We start from the raw sequence: 20049 nt of genomic DNA, 5'->3' as shown, positions 1-20049 counted from the left end.
CAGAGCCCATATTTTATACTGGAAGCAGCAGGTGCCACTGAGAGGATCTAACCAGGAGGCTACGTGTTCATTTTTGAGTTTCAGGGAGATTGCCGTGGAAGATAATAATACAGAGAGGATGAAAGGGGAATAGGACTGGAGGCAGGCAGACTGTCTAGAGCAGGGATCAGCAAACTTCTTCCATAAAGAGCCAGAGACTAACACAAAGTAAGGGGTTTTGGAAGCTCTACCGTCTCTGTGGCAACTAATCCACTCTGTTATTGTGTGAAAGCAGTTGTGGTAAACAAATATGCATGGCTGTGCCCCAATAAAGCTTTATTTGTAGAAACAGGCAGCAGGTTTGGCCTTCAAGCCTTGGTTTGCCGACCCCAGTCTAGAATAGTTCTTTTCTGTCCAAAAGAACTTTCTGCAATAATGAAATGGTCTATAGATGTTCTACCCAATTCGGTAGACACATGGGGCTAGGAAGCACTGGAAATGTTACCAGTTAGACTGAGGAATTAAATTTTTAGTTTTATTTAATTTTAATTAAATTAAATGTAAATAGTCACATGTGGCTTGTGGCTACTCTACTGGACAGTACAGAGTTAGAGGCTGGTGCAGGAGCCCAGGCAAGAGATGATGAACTAGGGCACTGACAGCAGAGATGGAGAGGAAGTGGCCAAGGCAAGAAATGTTTAGGAGGTGATACGTAGGACCTGGGATGGACCAAACACAGGTGAGGGAGAAACAAAGATGATTCCCACATGTTGAGCAGAGTTAACCAAGAGAATGGCCAGGCCACATCCTGAACAGGAGCATATAAGAGAATACAGAGGGAGATATGTTGCATTCTATTTTAGACATGTTGATTCTGATGTGCCACCTGGGAGCAGAAAACACTTGACTATAATACAAAGAAGTAGGCAATATTAAATATGCCCTTTTTATAGAGAAAGCAACTGTAGTACAGGAATGTTACATAACTTAGCCAAGGTCAGAGCAAGTAAGCGGCAAGGTTAAATTGCAGCCTGAGCTTATATGATTCTAAAATTCATGCATAGTCCATTACACCACATTGAGCAAATGGGTAATAGCTGAAACCCTGAAAGCACAACCCACTCAGGGAGAAGCACAGAGAATATCGGTGGGCCCAGAAGAGAGCCCTGGGGAACACCAGCATCTAAGGAACTGTCTCCGACAAAGAAGACTGGGAGACGATGGTCAGAGAACTACAAGAACCAGGTGAGTGCAGGGTCACGAAAGCAAGGGGAGTTATGGCATTACAAGAAGGAGGTGGCAGTCCTCAGAGAGATACAATAAGATAGGCACCGAAGAGAGTTCACTGGATTTTGCATCTGGAAGTCAATGGTACCTCTAATGAAATCGTTCCAGCAAAATGACAGACGAGGAAACCTTATTTTGATGGGTTAAAGAACAAAAAAGCTACTACAAAGTAGATAAAGCAAACATAAACTATGCACTTCTAGGGCTGAGTAAATTTTAGCATATTGAATATACACTACATTTAACACTTACTGCATATGTACTGAATGACAAGCACTATGACAGGTGCTTTACACACATATGTAAACATATAACAAAACATATAACCACATAGAATCTTCACAATAAACTGTAAGGCCTATAGGTATCATTATCCCTGTTTTACAGGTAAGAAAACTGAGGCTCAGGAAGATTAAAAAGTCTTCCACTCACACACAATGGTAAGTGGGGGAGCTTGAATTTAAATCCAGGTCTTCTGCCTTCAGAGAACATGCTCTTTGCTCTCTATACTTTCACATCATCGGAGTCTTTAAAAATTGCAAAAGAACTCTTATTTTAAAAATTTTAAACGGCCAAGCCTAAGGAACTTAGTATCTTCTTGAAGAAATAAAATTATAACATATGAAACACTGGCAAACAATATAAAACAGTATATAAGTACCTGGGAAAGCAGCAGATCTGTAATCTAATCTCTCCTGTTTGGAGGTGGAAGGACCATCCCTTCCACCTTTGGCAAGAAAAAAGGGTGATGAGGGTAATTGCTTGGTAAGCATACTAACGGTATTTGTAGTAGAAGAGTCTTCATCCATGGAATGCTTTCAGGATATACCTAGTCTAGTATTGCTTATGATAAATGAATCTAGAATGTATGGATTTATGGGGTCTGACCCCTGCCCCAGGAAAGTTATATATGCTATGTAACTATCTGAGTATTAAATGGAGATGGTTTCCATGAGAGCTCCTTCCATGTCAGCAATATGAACTATACATATCACTTAGAGACCTCACAGGTAACCTCATTCCAGAGAATGCCCAGTGCAAAAAACACCTAGGGAGCCATGGTCCTGAACATCTCCTCGCTTTGCCAGTATCTCATGATTACTTATATTACTTGTATTCTTGATTACTTGTATTCTTGAGATTATTAGTAAGGATTGATACAGGGTAAGCTCCCTAACTCACGAGTCTGATTTGACTCCCAATTCTCTGGGTTATCTCTAACCAGAGAATCTAAAACTTTTTATAATCTCAAGTTACAAAAGGCTACATGTAATTGTGGGAGCCTTCCCTGGGTTTGGGATTTTGACCTAAGACTTGAAAGATAGGTAAATTTTTCGAAGATGGAGGGAAAATAGAGGATGGGAATAAAGGAAGAAAAGTGAGAAAAACCCACAGGTGTGTGAGACAGTAAGGGTGCAAAACTAACTCTAATGAGTGGTAAGAAATAAGGCTGGAGACATGGTGCACATCACAGAGAGCTTCGAAAGTTCAGAGAAGAATCTAAAGAGGATGCAGTGTTTAGTAAGAAAGTAAGGTACTGAAAGTGGAACACAAGGAAGATGACTTTGGTAGCACTGTGAGGAAAGGACTGAAGAGTGGGTGAATGTGGAATTCGAATTAGGAAGCCAGTTGGAAAGCTATCGCAGTAATCAACCATGGAGATCCCAAAGGCCCTAAACTGGGACCATGGATGTGGAAGGAAAGGAACAGCTAAACATTTCACAGAAAAAATGTCAGCAGACCCTGTCAAATGACAAGACAAGGGTAATAAAGGATAATAATCAATCCATTGTCAAAAATGAGCAACTACCTCCCTCCAGGAGGTGGAGCTTAATTTCTCTCTCCCCACCCGCTTTGAGAGTGGGCTATACTTCATGCCTTGCTTTCAAAGAGAGTAAAGAAAAGGAAAAACTTCACAGTGGAGAAAGCTGGCCAACACCACCTCAACCACATGATGAAAATTCACATCCCCAGTGATGTCACATGGATATCATGTAGCCCCTGATATGTGATGAGAAGGGCACTTCACCTCTATAGGATTCCTTCCGAAAACCTATAACCTCCGTCCAGTCATGAGAAAAACAGGCAAATCCAGACTGGAGGACATTCTACAGAATACCTGGACAGTATCCCTTAACACTGTCAGAGTCGTGAAAAACAAGGAAAGACTAAGAATCTGTTACAGACGAGGGGAGACTGGGGAGGCGTGACAACTAAATGCAATATGGCAGCCTAGAGTGAACCGAAGAACAAAAAGAAGATACTAATGGAAAAACTCCTGAAATCCAACAAAGTCTGAAGTTCATTTAATAGTAAAGTATCGGTGCTGGTTTCTTAGTTTTGACAAATGTTCCATGATAATGTAAGATATTACTAGGGGAAACTAGGTGAAGGGTATATGGGAGTTTCTGTGCTATCTTTGTAACTTTCCTGTAAATCTAAAATGAAAAGATTATTTTAAAAGAGGGACTAAGATAATGTTGGTGTCAGAATTTGGGAACAGGAGGAAGTTGGTGTCAGGAATATTAACTGGATCCAAGATAAATCCAGTAAAACAAAGTATCATCATACCACAAAGAGAGCTGGGTTCAAGAGCCAGGACCACCACCTTCTAGCTTGGGAATCTTGGATAAGATTCCCTAACCTTTCCAAGGCTCAGTTTCCTCATTTGTACAATGGTGATAATTCATATCACATACTCTTTTTTTTTTTTTCCGGACGCGCAGGCTCAGTGGCCATGGCTCAGGGGCCCAGCCGCCCCGCGGCACGTGGGATCTTCCTGGACCGGGGCACGAACCCGTGTCTCCTGCATCAGCAGGCAGACTCTCAACCACTGTGCCACCAGGGAAGCCCATACTCTCATTTTTACATTTAGGATCTTGGGGGAAAATTTCCCCAAACCAAACAGCCCAAGTTTAAAATAATTAATGATATCAGTTACCTACCGCTGATTCACAAAAGGGCTGGAAAGTTCTGCAAGCAGGCGAAAATTCCCAATGTATCCCAGCACTCCATCCCTCTGGGTGATAAAACATAAAACATAATGTCAGGGAAAACATTCTTATCAAAATTTCCAAACATCGAAGAAACATTCAATAGCTTCTCAGCATAAAATAATGATCAATATAAACACAAACCAAGTCTGCTAAACGGATTTTCTTCTCCGTGAAAACTTAGAAATGTCATTAGAATTCTACAGCATTTTTTAAAGACAACATATTGTATACTTATGTTCACTTATGTATACCATATTCACTTAGAAAAACAGATTTCAAGCAGTTGTCTCACGCTAAACTAATGAATTCTGCACATAGCCATTAGTAACAGCATTCTCAAATTACCGTAGAAATAATGATTAAAGTAGTGTGAATTTAGGAAGTTGAGAAATTTTATAGCAATTAAATATCAAATAGGAATGTAGTTTAATATCCATTAGGAGCACCTTAAAAATCTCAAGAGTGTATTTCACTTCCTAAGTAACAATATATAAGCCTGTGAGCAGATACACATTTGTCAAACATAACAACACATGTTAAACCATATCTGTCATATTTGACCTGAAAAATATATTTGTCAATCAGAAGATACTATAGCTAAAACACACACTTTGGGGACCTTTCTGAATTTAGAAACATAATGCCTAGTACTTTCCACTAATTTAATAATCGGAAAAGTACAGTAAATAAGCATTAGAAAGAAAACCGAAAGTATACATTCCAAAAATTTTACGTAATTTTAAGTGTTACTAGGTAAATGGCGTCATTCTAGCACTTCCAATTAAATCAATTGTGATTACACACCAAAAGAACCTGCCCCTCAAAACATCAGATATACCAGAACTTCAGAAATACTTTTCCTACTGTTTATACCACACTGCCTTCCAAATGGGAAAACTATAAAGCAATAATGAAAAAATAATAATGAATGGACTTTTTATTTGAAGATTCTCAGTTCTTCTCTATGTAAATTATTTTAGGGATTAAAAACTGAGAGCTGGACTGCAAGAGTTAGCTTTCCAAAATGAATCTAAAACTTTTTATAATCTCAAACTCACTGTCCTTAGTGAAACTGAAATGGGTGATGAGGAAGAAGAGGAGGACAGCAGAGAGACAAAGACAGTGGCCAAGATGAGCACGATGCACAGAGGTGGCGGGAGAGGAGGATGCTCAACATTTTAGAGGCAACCAGACACAGCCACAGCAGTCCAAAGCCACATGACAATACACGGGAAATGACTACGCGCGTGCGTTATCACTTTAACACAGAAATACGTGTAAATTTGAATTTACATATTATTCTGTACTATTTACTTTTCTGTCACAATAAATGCATTTATTTAAACAACAGGACCAGTTAATGGTGGCAATTAGTAATTAATAGTGGGACTAAACAAATAAAATTGTGGAAAAATATAATATTTTTATAATGTTTCTTTCTGGCCTTTTACTTTTCTTTGTTAGATATTTAAATGTAGTAGGTTACATTATTTTTTTTTATTATGTCTTTAAGAAGCATAAATGTAAGACTTTTAAAAAGGAGAATGTAAATACAATAGGACTAAACAGTTATTACCTGTATTTAATAAAAAAATAATAATGATATCTTTCTATCCATGACACAGTAGGATATTTTTACTCCTTATTTCCTTTTCCAATAATACTTTTCTGAAATGCCTGCGGCCTTTAGGATAGCCTTATTTTTTTGCAGAAGTAAAACAACTACAGTTAAATGTGAAATTCACTTTGACTTGTAACTCTGCTCTTAGAGGCCCACATTACTGTTATCAGTCCAGTATGATGATCTCAAGCTACGTATTTTCTCAACAAAGGTGTTTAAGCATAAAATACATAAAATTTTACTTACTAGCAATAGCAGGCTTTTAGAATTATAAGAATTAAGTTTCCAGCTCTCTAAGAGTATCTATCCACTTTGTATCTACAGGCTTGTTCTGGTAGATCAGCTGTTTGTAAGGTCATTTGTACGTATAAATTCATCATATATGCCATCTATTTCTAAAATATCTACCATTTTAAGACACTCTAGAGTACCCTAGATGGATTCCAATAAGTTACAATTTTAGTTTAAAAAAAAAGTACTATTTAAGTAGCTACCCTTTTCTGATAACATTTTTGTGTTTTGGTTTGTTTTGTTAATTTATTTATTTAATTTTTTTGGCTGCATCGGGTCTTCATTGCTGCGCGCGGGCTTTCTCTAGTTGCGGTGAGCGGGGGCTACGCTTCGTTGTGGCATGTGGGCATATCTCGTTGCAGTGGCTTCTCTTGTTGCAGAGCATGGGCTCTAGGCACGCAGGCTTCAATAGTTGTGGCACAGGGGCTCAGTAGTTGTGGCTCGCAGGCTCTAGAGCACAGGCTCAGTAGTTCTGGCACATGGGCTTAGTTGCTCCACAGCATGTGGGATCTTCCTGGACCAGGGCTCGAACCCGTGTCTCCGGCATTGGCAGGTGGATTCTCAACCACTGCGCCACAGGGGAAGCCCCCAGTTTTGAGTTGTGAAGCAGTTTTATTTCCAAACAATGAGCCATTATTTCACTGTATGAGTTTTTGTCACAATCTGCACATAACATCAAGCAATGCAGGTTCCGAGAGTTCATCCTTTTCTAGCTCCTCGTGGCCTCTTCAATGATCATCAGTTTTGGAGAACCAGTCCATAAATATCTGTTTCACTGCAGATATTCTATTTGGACAATTCATTATAATCAAGCAATTAAGTCTGGGGAGTCAGGGATAGTTAATGAATGATCATGGGCCTGGGGTGTGCAGGCAAGGATTTGAACCCTAGCTCTCCTAAGTGACCTTGGGCAAAGCTGACCAAAACCTCAGTTTCTCCATTTGTAAAACAGGCAGAATATCATCTTTATGACAGAATTGATGTGAGAATAAGACAAAATGCAGGGGCTTCCCTGGTGGCACAGTGGTTAAGAATCTGCCTGCCAATGCAGGAGACACGAGTTCGAGCCCTGGTCCGGGAAGATCCCACATGCCGTGGAGCAACTAAGCCCGTGCACCACAACTACTGAGCCTGTGCTCTAGAGCCCGTGAGCCACAACTACTGAAGCCCGCGTGCCTAGAGCCGGTGCTCGGCAACAAAAGAAGCCACCACAATGTGAAGCCCGTGCGCAGCAACGAAGACCCAATGCAGCCAAAAGTAAATAAATAAATAGATTTTTTTTAAATTTAAAAAGACAAAATGCACACTAATGGCAAACAGGAAAAATACTAAAACAGAAAAGGCACTCTAAAAAAAATTAAGTTAAAAGTGAAATTGAACCAGGTAATTTTTCTTACTATAGCTATAAAGAAGATTAAATAAGTTTGAACAAGTCCTAAAAGGACCTATTCCTTCTTTCCTAGACAGAAGCCTCCACCTCTAGTCACTGATCCCTGAGTCTTGGATGACTACACAGGACTAAGGGCCACACTTGAAATGATGATGATGAATGGATGATAAGAAAGACAGATCACCATCACCATTAGTAAGGACTAAATGTAGGTTCACTACTGCTACTTCACTATAAAAGATGAATCATATTAATAATCACTCCTCCAAAAGTAGTTAATGTTACTTTCTAATTGCTGCAGAAAAAAATCCAGGTTGAAAAGGAAAATAAATACTTCTAAGAGAAGACTCACCTGTTTTATTTACCCAATAGGTTATATCAACCTTTTACCTCACTTTGCACAACTATACTGCACCCAACCCAAACTTAATTCTTCACCACAAGTTTATGCTCATGACCATCACAGCATGGTAGAGTTAAAATGGCCTCTGAAGATTGCCTATTTCAATTACCCACAGATGTTTTAAATCCCTTCTACAAAAGCTCTTCCAGGTTGCCCCCCAGCGTGGACAACTCCATGGTGAGCAGAGTAGCATCTCCTAAAGCAGCTTTCCAAAAGTTCCAGAACTACACTGTACCCTCTTTTTATTTATTATTTTTTTTGCGGTACGCGGGCCTCTCACTGTTGTGGCCTCTCCCATTGCGGAGCACAGGCTCCGGACGCGCAGGCTCAGCGGCCATGGCTCACGGACCCAGCCGCTCCGCGGCATGTGGGATCCTCCCGGACCAGGGCACGAACTCGCGTCCCCTGCATCGGCAGGCGGACTCTCAACCACTGCGCCACCAGGGAAGCCCTACTGTACCCTCTTTGACGTCCACCTGCCAGTCCTACTCCTGATCCTGGCTATCCAAAATCTCTTTTTCATATGACAACCCTTCAAATATTTAATGACTGTCCAGGTACATGTCTATCTTCTTTCCAGATACCGTTTCCAATTTGCTCAGAAAATTCTGGTCCACCCTCTTCAAAGTTTCTGAGCCCTATGAACTGCCAGTATTCATAAAACAAAAACAAACAGATCCAACAACAAAAACCAACGAATCTCTTGATGAAAAGAACCATTTACACATAATAATCTCTACACGTTAACCAGTTAAATCACATACGCACATACATCTTTTTGAGGGGACAGGGTAACCTTCCTAAAGAGAATTTTAGTAGAACATGTCACTACCCTTAAAAATGTACACACCACTTGCCCAGAAATCCCACAAAATTAGTCTTTGAAAATAATTATGTATAGGCACAAATATGAAAACATAAGAATGTTTCCTCAAGTTATACACAATAGTGAAACTGAGAACAAACACACAACAATAGGGAATTGATTAAATATGATTATATATCCATATGCCATCAACAGAGATAATGATAAAACCAAATGGCCTGAAAATAAAAGCATTTTCAGAACTTGCTGAAGACTTAGAGAGTAAACCTCCTTTACCCTCTTTCTTAGACAATTATTTGAGGATATGCTGCAGCACGAGTCAGTAAACCAAGACATATGGGATGCAGGAAACAGTGACCCCAAACCAGGGGAGTAATGGCAGGAAGCCTGTGACATCAAGTAGCAGACCTAGAGAGCAGGAGAATGGAGAGCTCCAGGGGCAGGTATCTGGGGGAAAGACGACTGCAGAGATGGGATGCTATCCTCCAAGATATGGAACAACTCAAATATAAGACAAAGGCGTATGTTACAAGAAAAAAAGGAAGGCGATTAGAAACTCGAAGCAAAAATTAGACAGGAAATGTAATCCTGGTTGTGCAGTGAACTATTTTAATACAGTCATAATAAACACTGTATTTTCTCTGTGTAGGATCAACTGTATATAAAGGAAAACAATATGATTATAGAATAAAAGGCAATTATTTTAAAATCTTGGTGATACAAGAATACAAGTACAAATGACAGAAACTGGGAAGCACAGTGGGAGTGACAGAAGTGGATGGAAGGACAGAAGCACAGACATCTTCACCTTAAAGGATCCAGAGGTGCCACAAACCAGAAATAAAAGTGTTTAAAGTTTCCAAAGGAACGGAGAGAGAAAATCAAATTACTTTAACTACATGGGAAAAAAGGCAAGGAAAACAGAGGTGTGAGTGTTAAAGTCTTACCCACCATGGCAAGAAGATAATTAACATATCTAACATTGACAAATCAAGAGGTGGCTGACAGTCACCTAAGTGACCACCATCGATTCCTTCCCTTCCTCATATCAAGAGGTGGAGTCTTACTTTCCTCCCCTTGAAGCTGGGCTGCCTCAGTGACTCACTTGACCAGCAGAATGCAGTGGAAGTGAAGTTCTGGGTCTTCTGAAGCTAGGTCATGAGAAGCCATGCAACTTCCTCCTGGGTCCATTGGAACACTCACTCTTGAGATGCTCTCTCTCTGAACACCATAGCCAGGCTATGAGAAGCTCAAGCCACATGGAGGGGCCACATACAGGAGCTCTAGGCAACGAGCCTGCTGATGTCCGAGCAGGAAGCCAGCATCAACTACCAGCTACTTAAATGAGCCCCTTTCAACCCAGTTGACCCTTTAGATGATCCAGTCCCAACAGCTACCTAACAGCACCCACATGAGACCTCGTGCAAGGACCACCAAGCCTTCTTCCTTCTTCTTTTCTTTTTCTTTTTTTCAATATAATTAAGATCTCACGAGTCAGTGGGTTTCACTGGCCAAAGTCAGTATTCTAACTGATGATCAAAATGTCACATTTTTAGCCAAAGTGAGAGCCATCACATTGGTTCCTGTGTCTTTTCGACAAGACCCTTTTAGTCTTTGATAGGTTCCTTGCTTTCTGACACAAGATTACCAGAGTTATTTTGTTGTATGCAATACTTCAATATGTAAAACAAATTAAAAATTTTTGGTTTTGATCCCATTTTTGTAATGTATATTCTTACCCAGAATGATAGTTTTTTACTTATGCATATATACAAGTAGGATACACTCCTAAATGTAAATGGTAATTAAGTAAATATAAATAGTTATCTCTGGGTTGTGGGATTGGGACATTGTTTTTTCTTTTTTGCTTGTCAATATATTCTAATCTTCAAATAACAATGAATGACCTAATTAATTTTTTCAAATACCCTCTGCTTGTACATTACTTATCATAGCTTTTTAACTTACAGTGTTGCTGTAAGGGGCCTTAACCACTGTTTTCCAAATGTATTCTTTTGTGGTTTTCTTTCTACCCTTCTGAAATTCTCCTCTGCTTCTTTTACAGGACCAACCTTCTTTCTGGTCCCTGACCCTGACTGCCCTCCCCCAACAAGACACACCTTATTTCTAATGGCACATGGGCCCTTCTCCCCTGGAATAACCATGTATCACCACAAACCTCACAACATCTACAAGCATATTCCTGCCCAAACTCTTTCTCCCATTTCCTTCAGGGTCGCACATTTCTCTAATGCCCTGGGTCACCTTGCCTTCTTCTTTTCCTTCCTTCTCTGAAATCCAAAATTAGTCACCATGACCTATTGACTACAAAATGGCTTTTAGTTTAGTTTCTTCCTCACTAATAAAACCACCAAAGTTACGTTCTTCATAATCTATCATTTACATTATTCCAATAACCTCCTCAAAGAGATCTTCTCCCATGCAGCTTTCTTTTTCCTATGTTATCACCACCACATTTATTTTTCTAATATGCCAACTGCATCAAGTTATATTTTGGCCAAAGGTCCTACAACAATTCTGTGAAAAGTAAAATGCAAGGTTGATGAGTTAGAATGTTCACTCCATCAGGCAGCCCCATCTGACTCATCCAAACGTACAACCACCGCTGAGCCCACATGAATCCCGTAGGCTGACAACCCAAGTCCTTCCTACCACCCATGAAGATCTGACCTCTTCTCCTCATGTTTTCCAACCTAGAAAGCCTTCCCTACTTTTATCTGCTGATCTAAACATGCTTTTATCTTTTGTTTTGGAAGATTGACTAAGTCTCATCTACCTCAAAAGCTCTCTTGGAAAATTTTAAAGAAACACAAATATATATATATATATATATATATATATATATATATATATATGAAAATTCCCGAACAATTTATATAAACTGCAAGAATATACATAAGTATTGTCAGTAGTTATCTCTGGAGACTCAGACCTAGAAAACGTTATACTTACTAAGCCCTGTATGTCTACAAACTCAGAATTTTTTTATAAACATGCATATTCAGACAAAAAAAATAATGGAAATTAACACATTCATCTTTCCATTTTCTAAATTGCTATAGCATTACAGCGTTGTCACTGGGTGATGTGTTACTTGAATTTTAAAGATAGTTTCCCATAGTTAAATCTCGGAACCTGCGGGACTGAATTAGGTAGCTATCATATCCTTAATTCCTTACCTCTCCCCACCACCACCTCCTCAGTTCAAAACCACTGCGAGCCAGTGAACTATGCGTCAGTAGCCTGGCTTCCATAGTCTCTGATCCTGCACACCAATGACTCTCGACCTGTTTAATCCAGTTCACCCGTGAGAGTCAGCATCACGTGTGGCACAGGCTTCCACAGGCACAGGTGGCCATTAGATAAGATTCAGGTTATGAATAATTCCTTGTTACCTTATCCTTACCCCACCAACAAAACCTACTAAAATACAAGTGAGATAGACACTAGTAAGAGGACAGGTTTAATTCAGCTCTAATAAATTATACATTTTGATACTTTACTGTTAGTAAATTATGGCAAAACTCACAACTGACTCTGGTCAATGTGGTGTTTCCACTTCTGCCATCTATCTTTAAGGAGCTTTGCCTATAGTAAAATTCATACTGGCCATGGCCTCTGCATGACTCTATGAGGGAAAACAAAATAAGATTTGTCTGATCCCTTCCAGAGCTTAAAAGAAAATTTTCCTTTCAGCCAGTGATTATGAAAATCTGGATTTTCTTATCATAGGACATTTAATTTTCTAACAGCCAAGAGTGGCTAGGGTCAGGAATTTAGAAGGTGAGGGAGAAAGATAAATAAAATTATTATGCACCTACTACTGCTAGCATGACACTAAATACCGTGCCACTATCAATGGCTTGGAGTGGGATGGGCACACTTTCCCACCACTAGGGCTACGTAATTGGTGTGAGGTAAGTTATGGGCACTGGGGTTTATATAAAAATGTGACTATGTTCTACTGTAGCAATTAGGAGGTACTTTTTCTAGGCTATTTAGACTGACCCATAATCTTAGGACATTTCCATGGGAAACCCTTTCAGAGCACCATGAATCTAGAAATGAGATTTGGGAACAAAATCCACCCTATATTTAATTACTCTTTGCCTAACTTTAATCATTCAAGGTTTTTGATTATTTACTTATAAGACAGAGTTGAAGGTTTGAGCTAACACACAGGACCGGATTGGATTGCCCAATCTGGCTCATGTGAAACAGTGATCTTACCTAGAATTAAGCTTTACTAACGACTACAAGGATAGAGGCTATCAGATAATTCAGAGGAAGTAGAGAGAGGCTTGGGACGTGAAGGGCAGTTGGCAAGCCAGGTCCTTCCTGTGTTGAACAAGCAGCACTGGCCCAGAAGGTGTGAAGGCTCTACTAGGTGAGGTTCACCAAGTTCCTCACATGCAGTGAGAGTTTATCTTATAAAACATCTCCATTTTATACCTCCAAACAACTGTACAGACTACATGACATTCTCCAAAGAGCCAGGACTCACAGAGCCTGGGTTCTCTTTACTATAGGGAATCCTTAGCCAGGAACAGGCTAAGAGCATTCCAGAGTTAAGACCTCTTTCTCCTAACAAATGTCGGTACATACCCTATTTACCCAAAGGTCCCGTCGACAAGGAGATTAGACCTGGGTCACTTGCCTTCTTTTCTTCCCCTCCCTTTCTCCCAAGGAAGTAAATGGATCTGCAGACCAGCTGCTTTCACCCCTTCCTCCCTGGGTTACTTAAGAACTTGGTGACAAAACGTAGCTTATTCTTACTTGCCCATTGCCTAGCTCTCCAGCATTAGAACTAAATCCAATCATTTCATCAAAACAGTTGAATCACAGAATCTCAGACTTATAGAACTTTAAAGACGATTTAGTATAAGCTCCGACCTAAAGCTTCTACTTATTATATCTATCTGATTGAAGATATCTTATGGTAAAAAGAACCACTTTAAAAGGCTGTTGTTATAATCTATTCACTGGGAATGTCTCTTTTGTAAAACAGCAGTCTCCCCTACCTCTCTTTATCATCCCCATTGGTCCTAATTCCAATGTCTGAATTAAATCAGAGTAAGTCTACTTCCTCTTCCACTTAACAGTCCTTTCGTATTTCCAAGGACATTTCAAAGCCATGTAGTTGTCCTACAACTTATCTTTTCTAAGCTGACCTCTCTGGGTCCTTCAGTTGTTTATCCCAGGGCAATAGCCACCTAATCTAATCTCCCCTCTACAGTTATCTGGCAGCTCGCCCCAGAACATATGCAATTTTAGAGACTCCAGATGCTGTGAGTATGGTCTAACTAGGAAACTGTAATTTGTTTGAACTGGATACTGTACCTCCCCGAATAGAGTAAACATTTAAAAACAGCTTTCTTTTTTAGCAGATGTGACGTGCTATTGGTACAACTACAATTGTGGTCATCCGCCACTTCCCAGTCATTCCTCTCTTTTTATACATTGTCAAGTCCAAGTGCAAAACTTGACATTCATCACTATCCGGTTCCATCTATTTGTTTCAGCTTATTATTCCAGCCTGAAACTTTAAAAAATGTAATCCATCATCCAACATATTATTAGTTCCTCTTCCTAACCTTGCTTCAGTTAATTGATAAGCTTGCATATTTTAAACTTTATTTTATTGTGGTAAAACATACATAACACAAAATTTACCCTTTTAACCACTTTTAAGTGTACAGTTCACTGGCATTAAGTACATTCATGTTGTTGTGCTGCTATCACCTATCCACCTCCAGAACTTCTTTATATTCCCAACTGAAACTCTTACCCATAAACAGTAACTTCCCAACACCCCCTTCATCCAGCCCCTATCTTATTTTCTGTCTCTAGGAATCTGACTACTTTAGTTACCTCATGTAAGAAGAATCATATAAGATTTCTTTTTAAAAAACCTAATTAAGAACAAAATATCGACTAGGGTGGACATGGCAATCCTCTTCGTTGACACCTATTTGATCATCACACATCAAGTCCAATACATGAACTGTTTTCTTTCCTGGTTATTAAAGGGAAATAGGTTTCAAAAAATCAGGCCAGCTTAGAGAAAGGAAGGGACACAGCTCTGCTAAGGTAATCCCACTATGCATATCTGAGGAGATGCTCTGTGCCCACAAAAGAGCATGAAGCAGTAAACACAGAACCAGGAAGAAAGAGAAGAATCCCTCCTTACCGAAACTGAGGAAGGCCTTAGAGGAGGTTTGTTATGTTCGTGAAATACGGGAAAGAAATGCTCACATCAGGTATTCTATATTAAAAATGAAATACTGAAACGAATTCCAAAACCAAAAACACACATACCTATATGGAATATGTATGTATCTTTACATATACACACACATAGAACACATATTTTATGAATAAAAAACTGAGCACTTAATATTTTTACCATGGCTAATCCCTCAGTTAGTAGTAAAAGTAATAAACTAACTGTATCATAGCGCTTTTATATAGATTTGTATAAGCGAGCTATAGAAATACTAATAAAACAATTTCTAAGACTTACTTCTGCTAGTCTATCATTCATTACTGTATAAGAAAGCTATCAATCTTTTATTTCAGTAGGAAAAAAAATTATCTAACATATTATACAACTTCTAAAAATATTTTTGTTTGATTTAAATACTTAAGATGTCTTATTATATGTAAATTTAGTGGGAAATAGAGATCACAAAGACTTTACTGGTGAATCTTGCTTTAGTGAGCTATATTAAGTACCTATTTTTAATACCTACCTAGTCTACAGAAAAGTTAATTTTTGAAATTTTGTTACCTTAAAGTGTTGCTGTAACAGCCACTATAGTTACCTAAAATTTTTCTTTAAGGCTATCTTAATGGGAGAAAAAAAGGAAATACATTATTTAAGTGTAACTGAGAACATGCACCACTATTTAACTCACCTTCAAACAGTAGTTTTTCTTTTTTAACACTGATAATGATAAAATGTTAGTGAGTCATGGCATTTGTTTCACAGCACTGTGGAAATTTTTGTTTAGACTAAACATAAGACCAGTATTTTTCTACTTCTTGTCTCCTGACGTAAATTACAACTTTACCTTATCTTACATAACGAATCTCATTTTTCAGTACCACTTCATACACAATTGTTTGCAAAAGGTTTTTAAAACACAGATAACTGGGGTAAAATATTAAACAAAAGTCAAAAATCTTCACCTTCAAAGTATCACAACTAATACTAATACCCTTAAATAAATGTAACAAGAGGCATTTGAAACCAAATTTTCTTCTTAAATTGCAGCAGAATGGTTTAATGATTAGATCCTAGGGTAATGGAAAGATGCAGAAGAATTGGCAAAGTAGGCAGAGACTCAGTGATTTTCTTGTCAAGTTTAAAAGTTTTCCAAATATACTATAACTCAGTATCTAAAGATGTGGTTTGATTGGGGAGAGGAGGTGATTCACAAGGAATACAGGAGAAAACTAACGTTATCCAAGATGTCAGAAAGGGAGAACAAAAGAGGATGGTTTATCCCTAAACATAGAACATTAAAGCCTAAATGTGTCACTTCCTTTATGATAAGAGATTAACCTGTCATATTTTCCCTGATAATGAGTATCCTCCCCAAGGGATGAAAGCTGAATATCAAGAAAAAAGCTGTAGGATTTTTACCTTTCTATGTAGGCAGAAGAGAAGATTTCTTAAGCTCTAAATTATTCCATGAGATAATTTTAAAACTCCAGTAAATATATTAGAGAGAGGATCAAGACATTATATAACTTATTTACAACCTACAATACCCTAAGTTCAAAAGACTCTTACTTGAAAAAAAAAAAAAAAAAAAAGGGCTTCCCTGGTGGCGCAGTGGTTGAGAGTCCGCCTGCCATTGCAGGGGACATGGGTTCATGCCCCGGTCCGGGAGGATCCCACATGCCGCGGAGCGGCTGGGCCCGTGAGCCATGGCCGCTGAGCCTGCGCGTCCGGAGCCTGTGCTCCGCAACGGGAGAGGCCACAACAGTGAGAGGTCCGCATACCGCAAAAAAATTAAAAAAAAAAAAAAGACTTACTTTTGTTACGTCAGATAAGGTAAAGTTGTTATTTACATTCAACTATTCATTACATTCAACTATTCAGTAGGGCGTACATTTAAAACCTACAGGTAATTAGCCTCTATTCTTCACTTTAACTTTTAATTAGTTCCAGTTAGAAAATCTTTTAAGAAAAAAAGCTTACTACAAACAGCTTAAATAGTTGCAGAAGTATCAAGTCGAAGTGCTTTCCCAATGTCAGTTCTCATTGCATAAGGGATAAGAATTTCAGAAAGTTTATACAAAATAATAATAGTAGTAGTACTTGCTGTTGGTATTTTGTTAGCCTTACTTAAAATGCACAAAGTAACCTGGGAATTCATTGCATGGGAAAAAATTTTCTTATATTCAAATAGTAAATGTAAGATCTATAAACGACATAGGATCTCTACATCTATAAATATTTATTTCATCAATTTTGTTTCTATTTTGTTTCCCTATGAATAGATTCACTTTAATTAGATAATTTTCTTTCATACCATTCATTTATTTCATACAATAGAACAAAGGAAGACATATCAAAAAAGCAACCATCTCTTGAAAAAATTGCAGTTGATTTTCTTATCAACTTTACTAAATAAGGCAGCAGTTAATTTCTTTTTTAAAAATCCAGCATTCACTTCACTAACATTTTATAAAGGCATAAAAGTCCAAAGAGAAAACAGTATTCCTCCCACATAATGAAATATTCAACTTGCCATTCCATGCACAGCAGCCATTTGCCAGACCTGTGACTTCAGTGGCCGAGAGAGAACAGCAGTTCTTACTAGTCACATTTACAAATGCATGTAAATGACCTGTTATCTTTCACCAGCTTACATTCGTTTCATAGCACAATGATTATTTGTGACTCATGTTTAGAGACCATACTTCTAACCTGCAGCAGGATATTAAACTCACACGAGTACCCACACACATTCTTCCCTGAGTCAACCAATATTTTGTTAGTCAGTTTCCACGTCTCTTTAGCAAAAGTGTTCAGGAAACAAAGTGCATGTATTGCAACTATCTAAGACCTGTAAAAGGTAGAAGTCTATATGTTATAACTACCTATAATGTATTAAAATCTAAAAAGGAAGACAAGGAAATAAACAGTAGGAAATGCCAGTAAAAACAGCCTATTGCTTCAGAAGAATAAAGTGATTATGGATCCCTACTGGGATCCTATAAATACCTACTTATTTATAACATTAAAACCAGCATAGTTTTTAAAACATTTACATTAATTATTTAGACTTATAACTTTAAATGGGTGATATAAAGAGATGCTTTGATGTATCTTATTCTTGCAGAAATAATGTAATCTGATGTCTTATTCACCAGCTACCCTTGTGTGGGGCAATATAAAGAAAAATAGAAGAATATTATTAATACACATTTGTATGAGTTTTTTAAAAGCCCTGAAAATCGTCACAAATGTCCAGTAATATACAGATTTTAGTAATACCAAATAAGAAAAAAAAAAGCCAGTGGTTACATTTATGTTTTAAAACAGGAAAAACATGGAATGGTATACCACATGTATTACATAAAATTTATACTATTCGAGTTTACATACGTCTATTATTTCCCAGTATCTATCTTGGGTTTGGTGGTCTATATAGGCTGAAAAATAATTGATTGAGAAGAAACCTAACAAAGATGCAAGGGATATAAAATTGCTAATTTACAAATGTATAATGTATTAAAATAATGTTAGAAATAAAAGTTAATATGCACTAGTGCCCCAGATTTGCTGGATCCTCTATTAGCTCAGTCTGGAAGTTCTGATGAAGCCTCTGAACAAGACTCCCCCCTCCCCCTCCTCCTCCCCCCCTGCTCTAGCGTACTCAAGTGTAACTATGCTTGTACGTGGAACGGTATATGAAATTAAACAGAAAAGAGATACTTCAGCTGGTTATACAGGAATCTACATCTAGCTCCGGCTGATAAAACATACATGCATCTAGAAAGACAGACAAATATCAGTAGCCACATGATCCTAAAGGTTTTGAGTGAACATTCAGGAAATTGGGGTCATCTGACTTTCTCAAAGTGTGTGAATCCAAATAGACGCACTAATACAAATGCGTAAGTAAAGCTATTATTTTTGTTAATACACAGGATAACATCACAAGAGTGATTCCTGAATGCATTTGGGGTTGATCTTTATAAATTAAGAATTGTATGTTTAGATTTGTCTTCACCCTTGAGTCGTTACTCCCAATCTTGTCTGCTTGTCAGACCACTGTAAATCCTGGCACTCACCAGTACAAAGTAGTATGCATACAGCGCTGTACAATGGTGAATTATAAAATACTTGTCACCAATCACTTTCCAATACCAAATGAGAATCAACAAATCTGTAACAAGGAAAAATAAGATATTACACAGGAAGAAAGCTTCATTGTTTTTCAAGTGTATTTAACTTTCTCCTGACATCACATCACAGTCCACTCTGAGCCCACAGCACTCGTCTCGTACATCAGGAGCTCAACTACCCCTTTTACCACGAAGTATGTGCTTCCAGATAACCGTCTCCCCTACACTACTGGGACTTCTCTAGGAAGAGGACCAAGTGTGGGCATCCAGCACAGTGCCAGGCGTATAGCTATGTAATGTAACGTATTTGTTGAAAGTATAAACAAATTAACTTGTTACAAGGGTTAAATAAAATGAAAATATTACAGAATAAAAATAATTTTAAAATAAGGCTAAATTACTGATTTTTGTCACTATAATAACTCAATCGGATAAGACGATCTCAGAAAAGGTATAAAACGACTAACTCGTGTATAACACAAATTCAGCAAAAAAATTTTAAAGTTAACATAGAATGTGGTTAAATATCAAAATAGCAAAAAAAAAAAAAAAAAAACCAAACACGAAGAACTATAACTACTAAAAAGATATCTTAAAAAAGAGCTCAAGGCATCCATTTTTCTTTAAATTCTAAATCAATACCACAATTCAGAAAATTGTTTCATTTAATAAAACAGAAACATCTCAAACTGTGAACACAAGTATTTTCTTTACCAAATGGTTAAACATGAAATTTAAACCTGGAAACAAATGGCAATCATGGATGGAAACCAGAGTCTGATTCAGGTTTTGTGGGTTTGGAGCTTATAGCATGAGGAGCTTCTTTTATAAAAAATAAAAATTACTAGTACAAAACTAGATGTGAATATA

At 38.0% G+C, this 20049-nt stretch overlaps 1 protein-coding gene across 5 annotated transcripts in view; it reads right to left on the bottom strand.

The window, feature by feature from the left end:
• The window catches only part of TLCD4 (TLC domain containing 4), a 101135-nt gene that overhangs the window by 11735 nt on the left and 69351 nt on the right, over positions 1-20049 (bottom strand). For all 5 annotated transcript variants that reach the window (XM_060025985.1, XM_060025993.1, XM_060025977.2 and 2 more), the window contains 2 exons: positions 19126-19220; positions 4212-4285 (listed from right to left, as the gene is read on the bottom strand). In XM_060025985.1, the coding sequence (XP_059881968.1) occupies positions 4212-4285; positions 19126-19220 (169 nt within the window). The remainder of the gene's footprint in view (positions 1-4211; positions 4286-19125; positions 19221-20049) is intronic.

This window comes from Delphinus delphis, chromosome 1 (assembly GCF_949987515.2).
Source record: "Delphinus delphis chromosome 1, mDelDel1.2, whole genome shotgun sequence".
In the NCBI taxonomy this organism is placed as follows: domain Eukaryota; kingdom Metazoa; phylum Chordata; class Mammalia; order Artiodactyla; family Delphinidae; genus Delphinus; species Delphinus delphis.
Note: the sequence above shows the minus strand (reverse complement) of the source record. Positions and strands in the feature narration are given on the sequence as shown.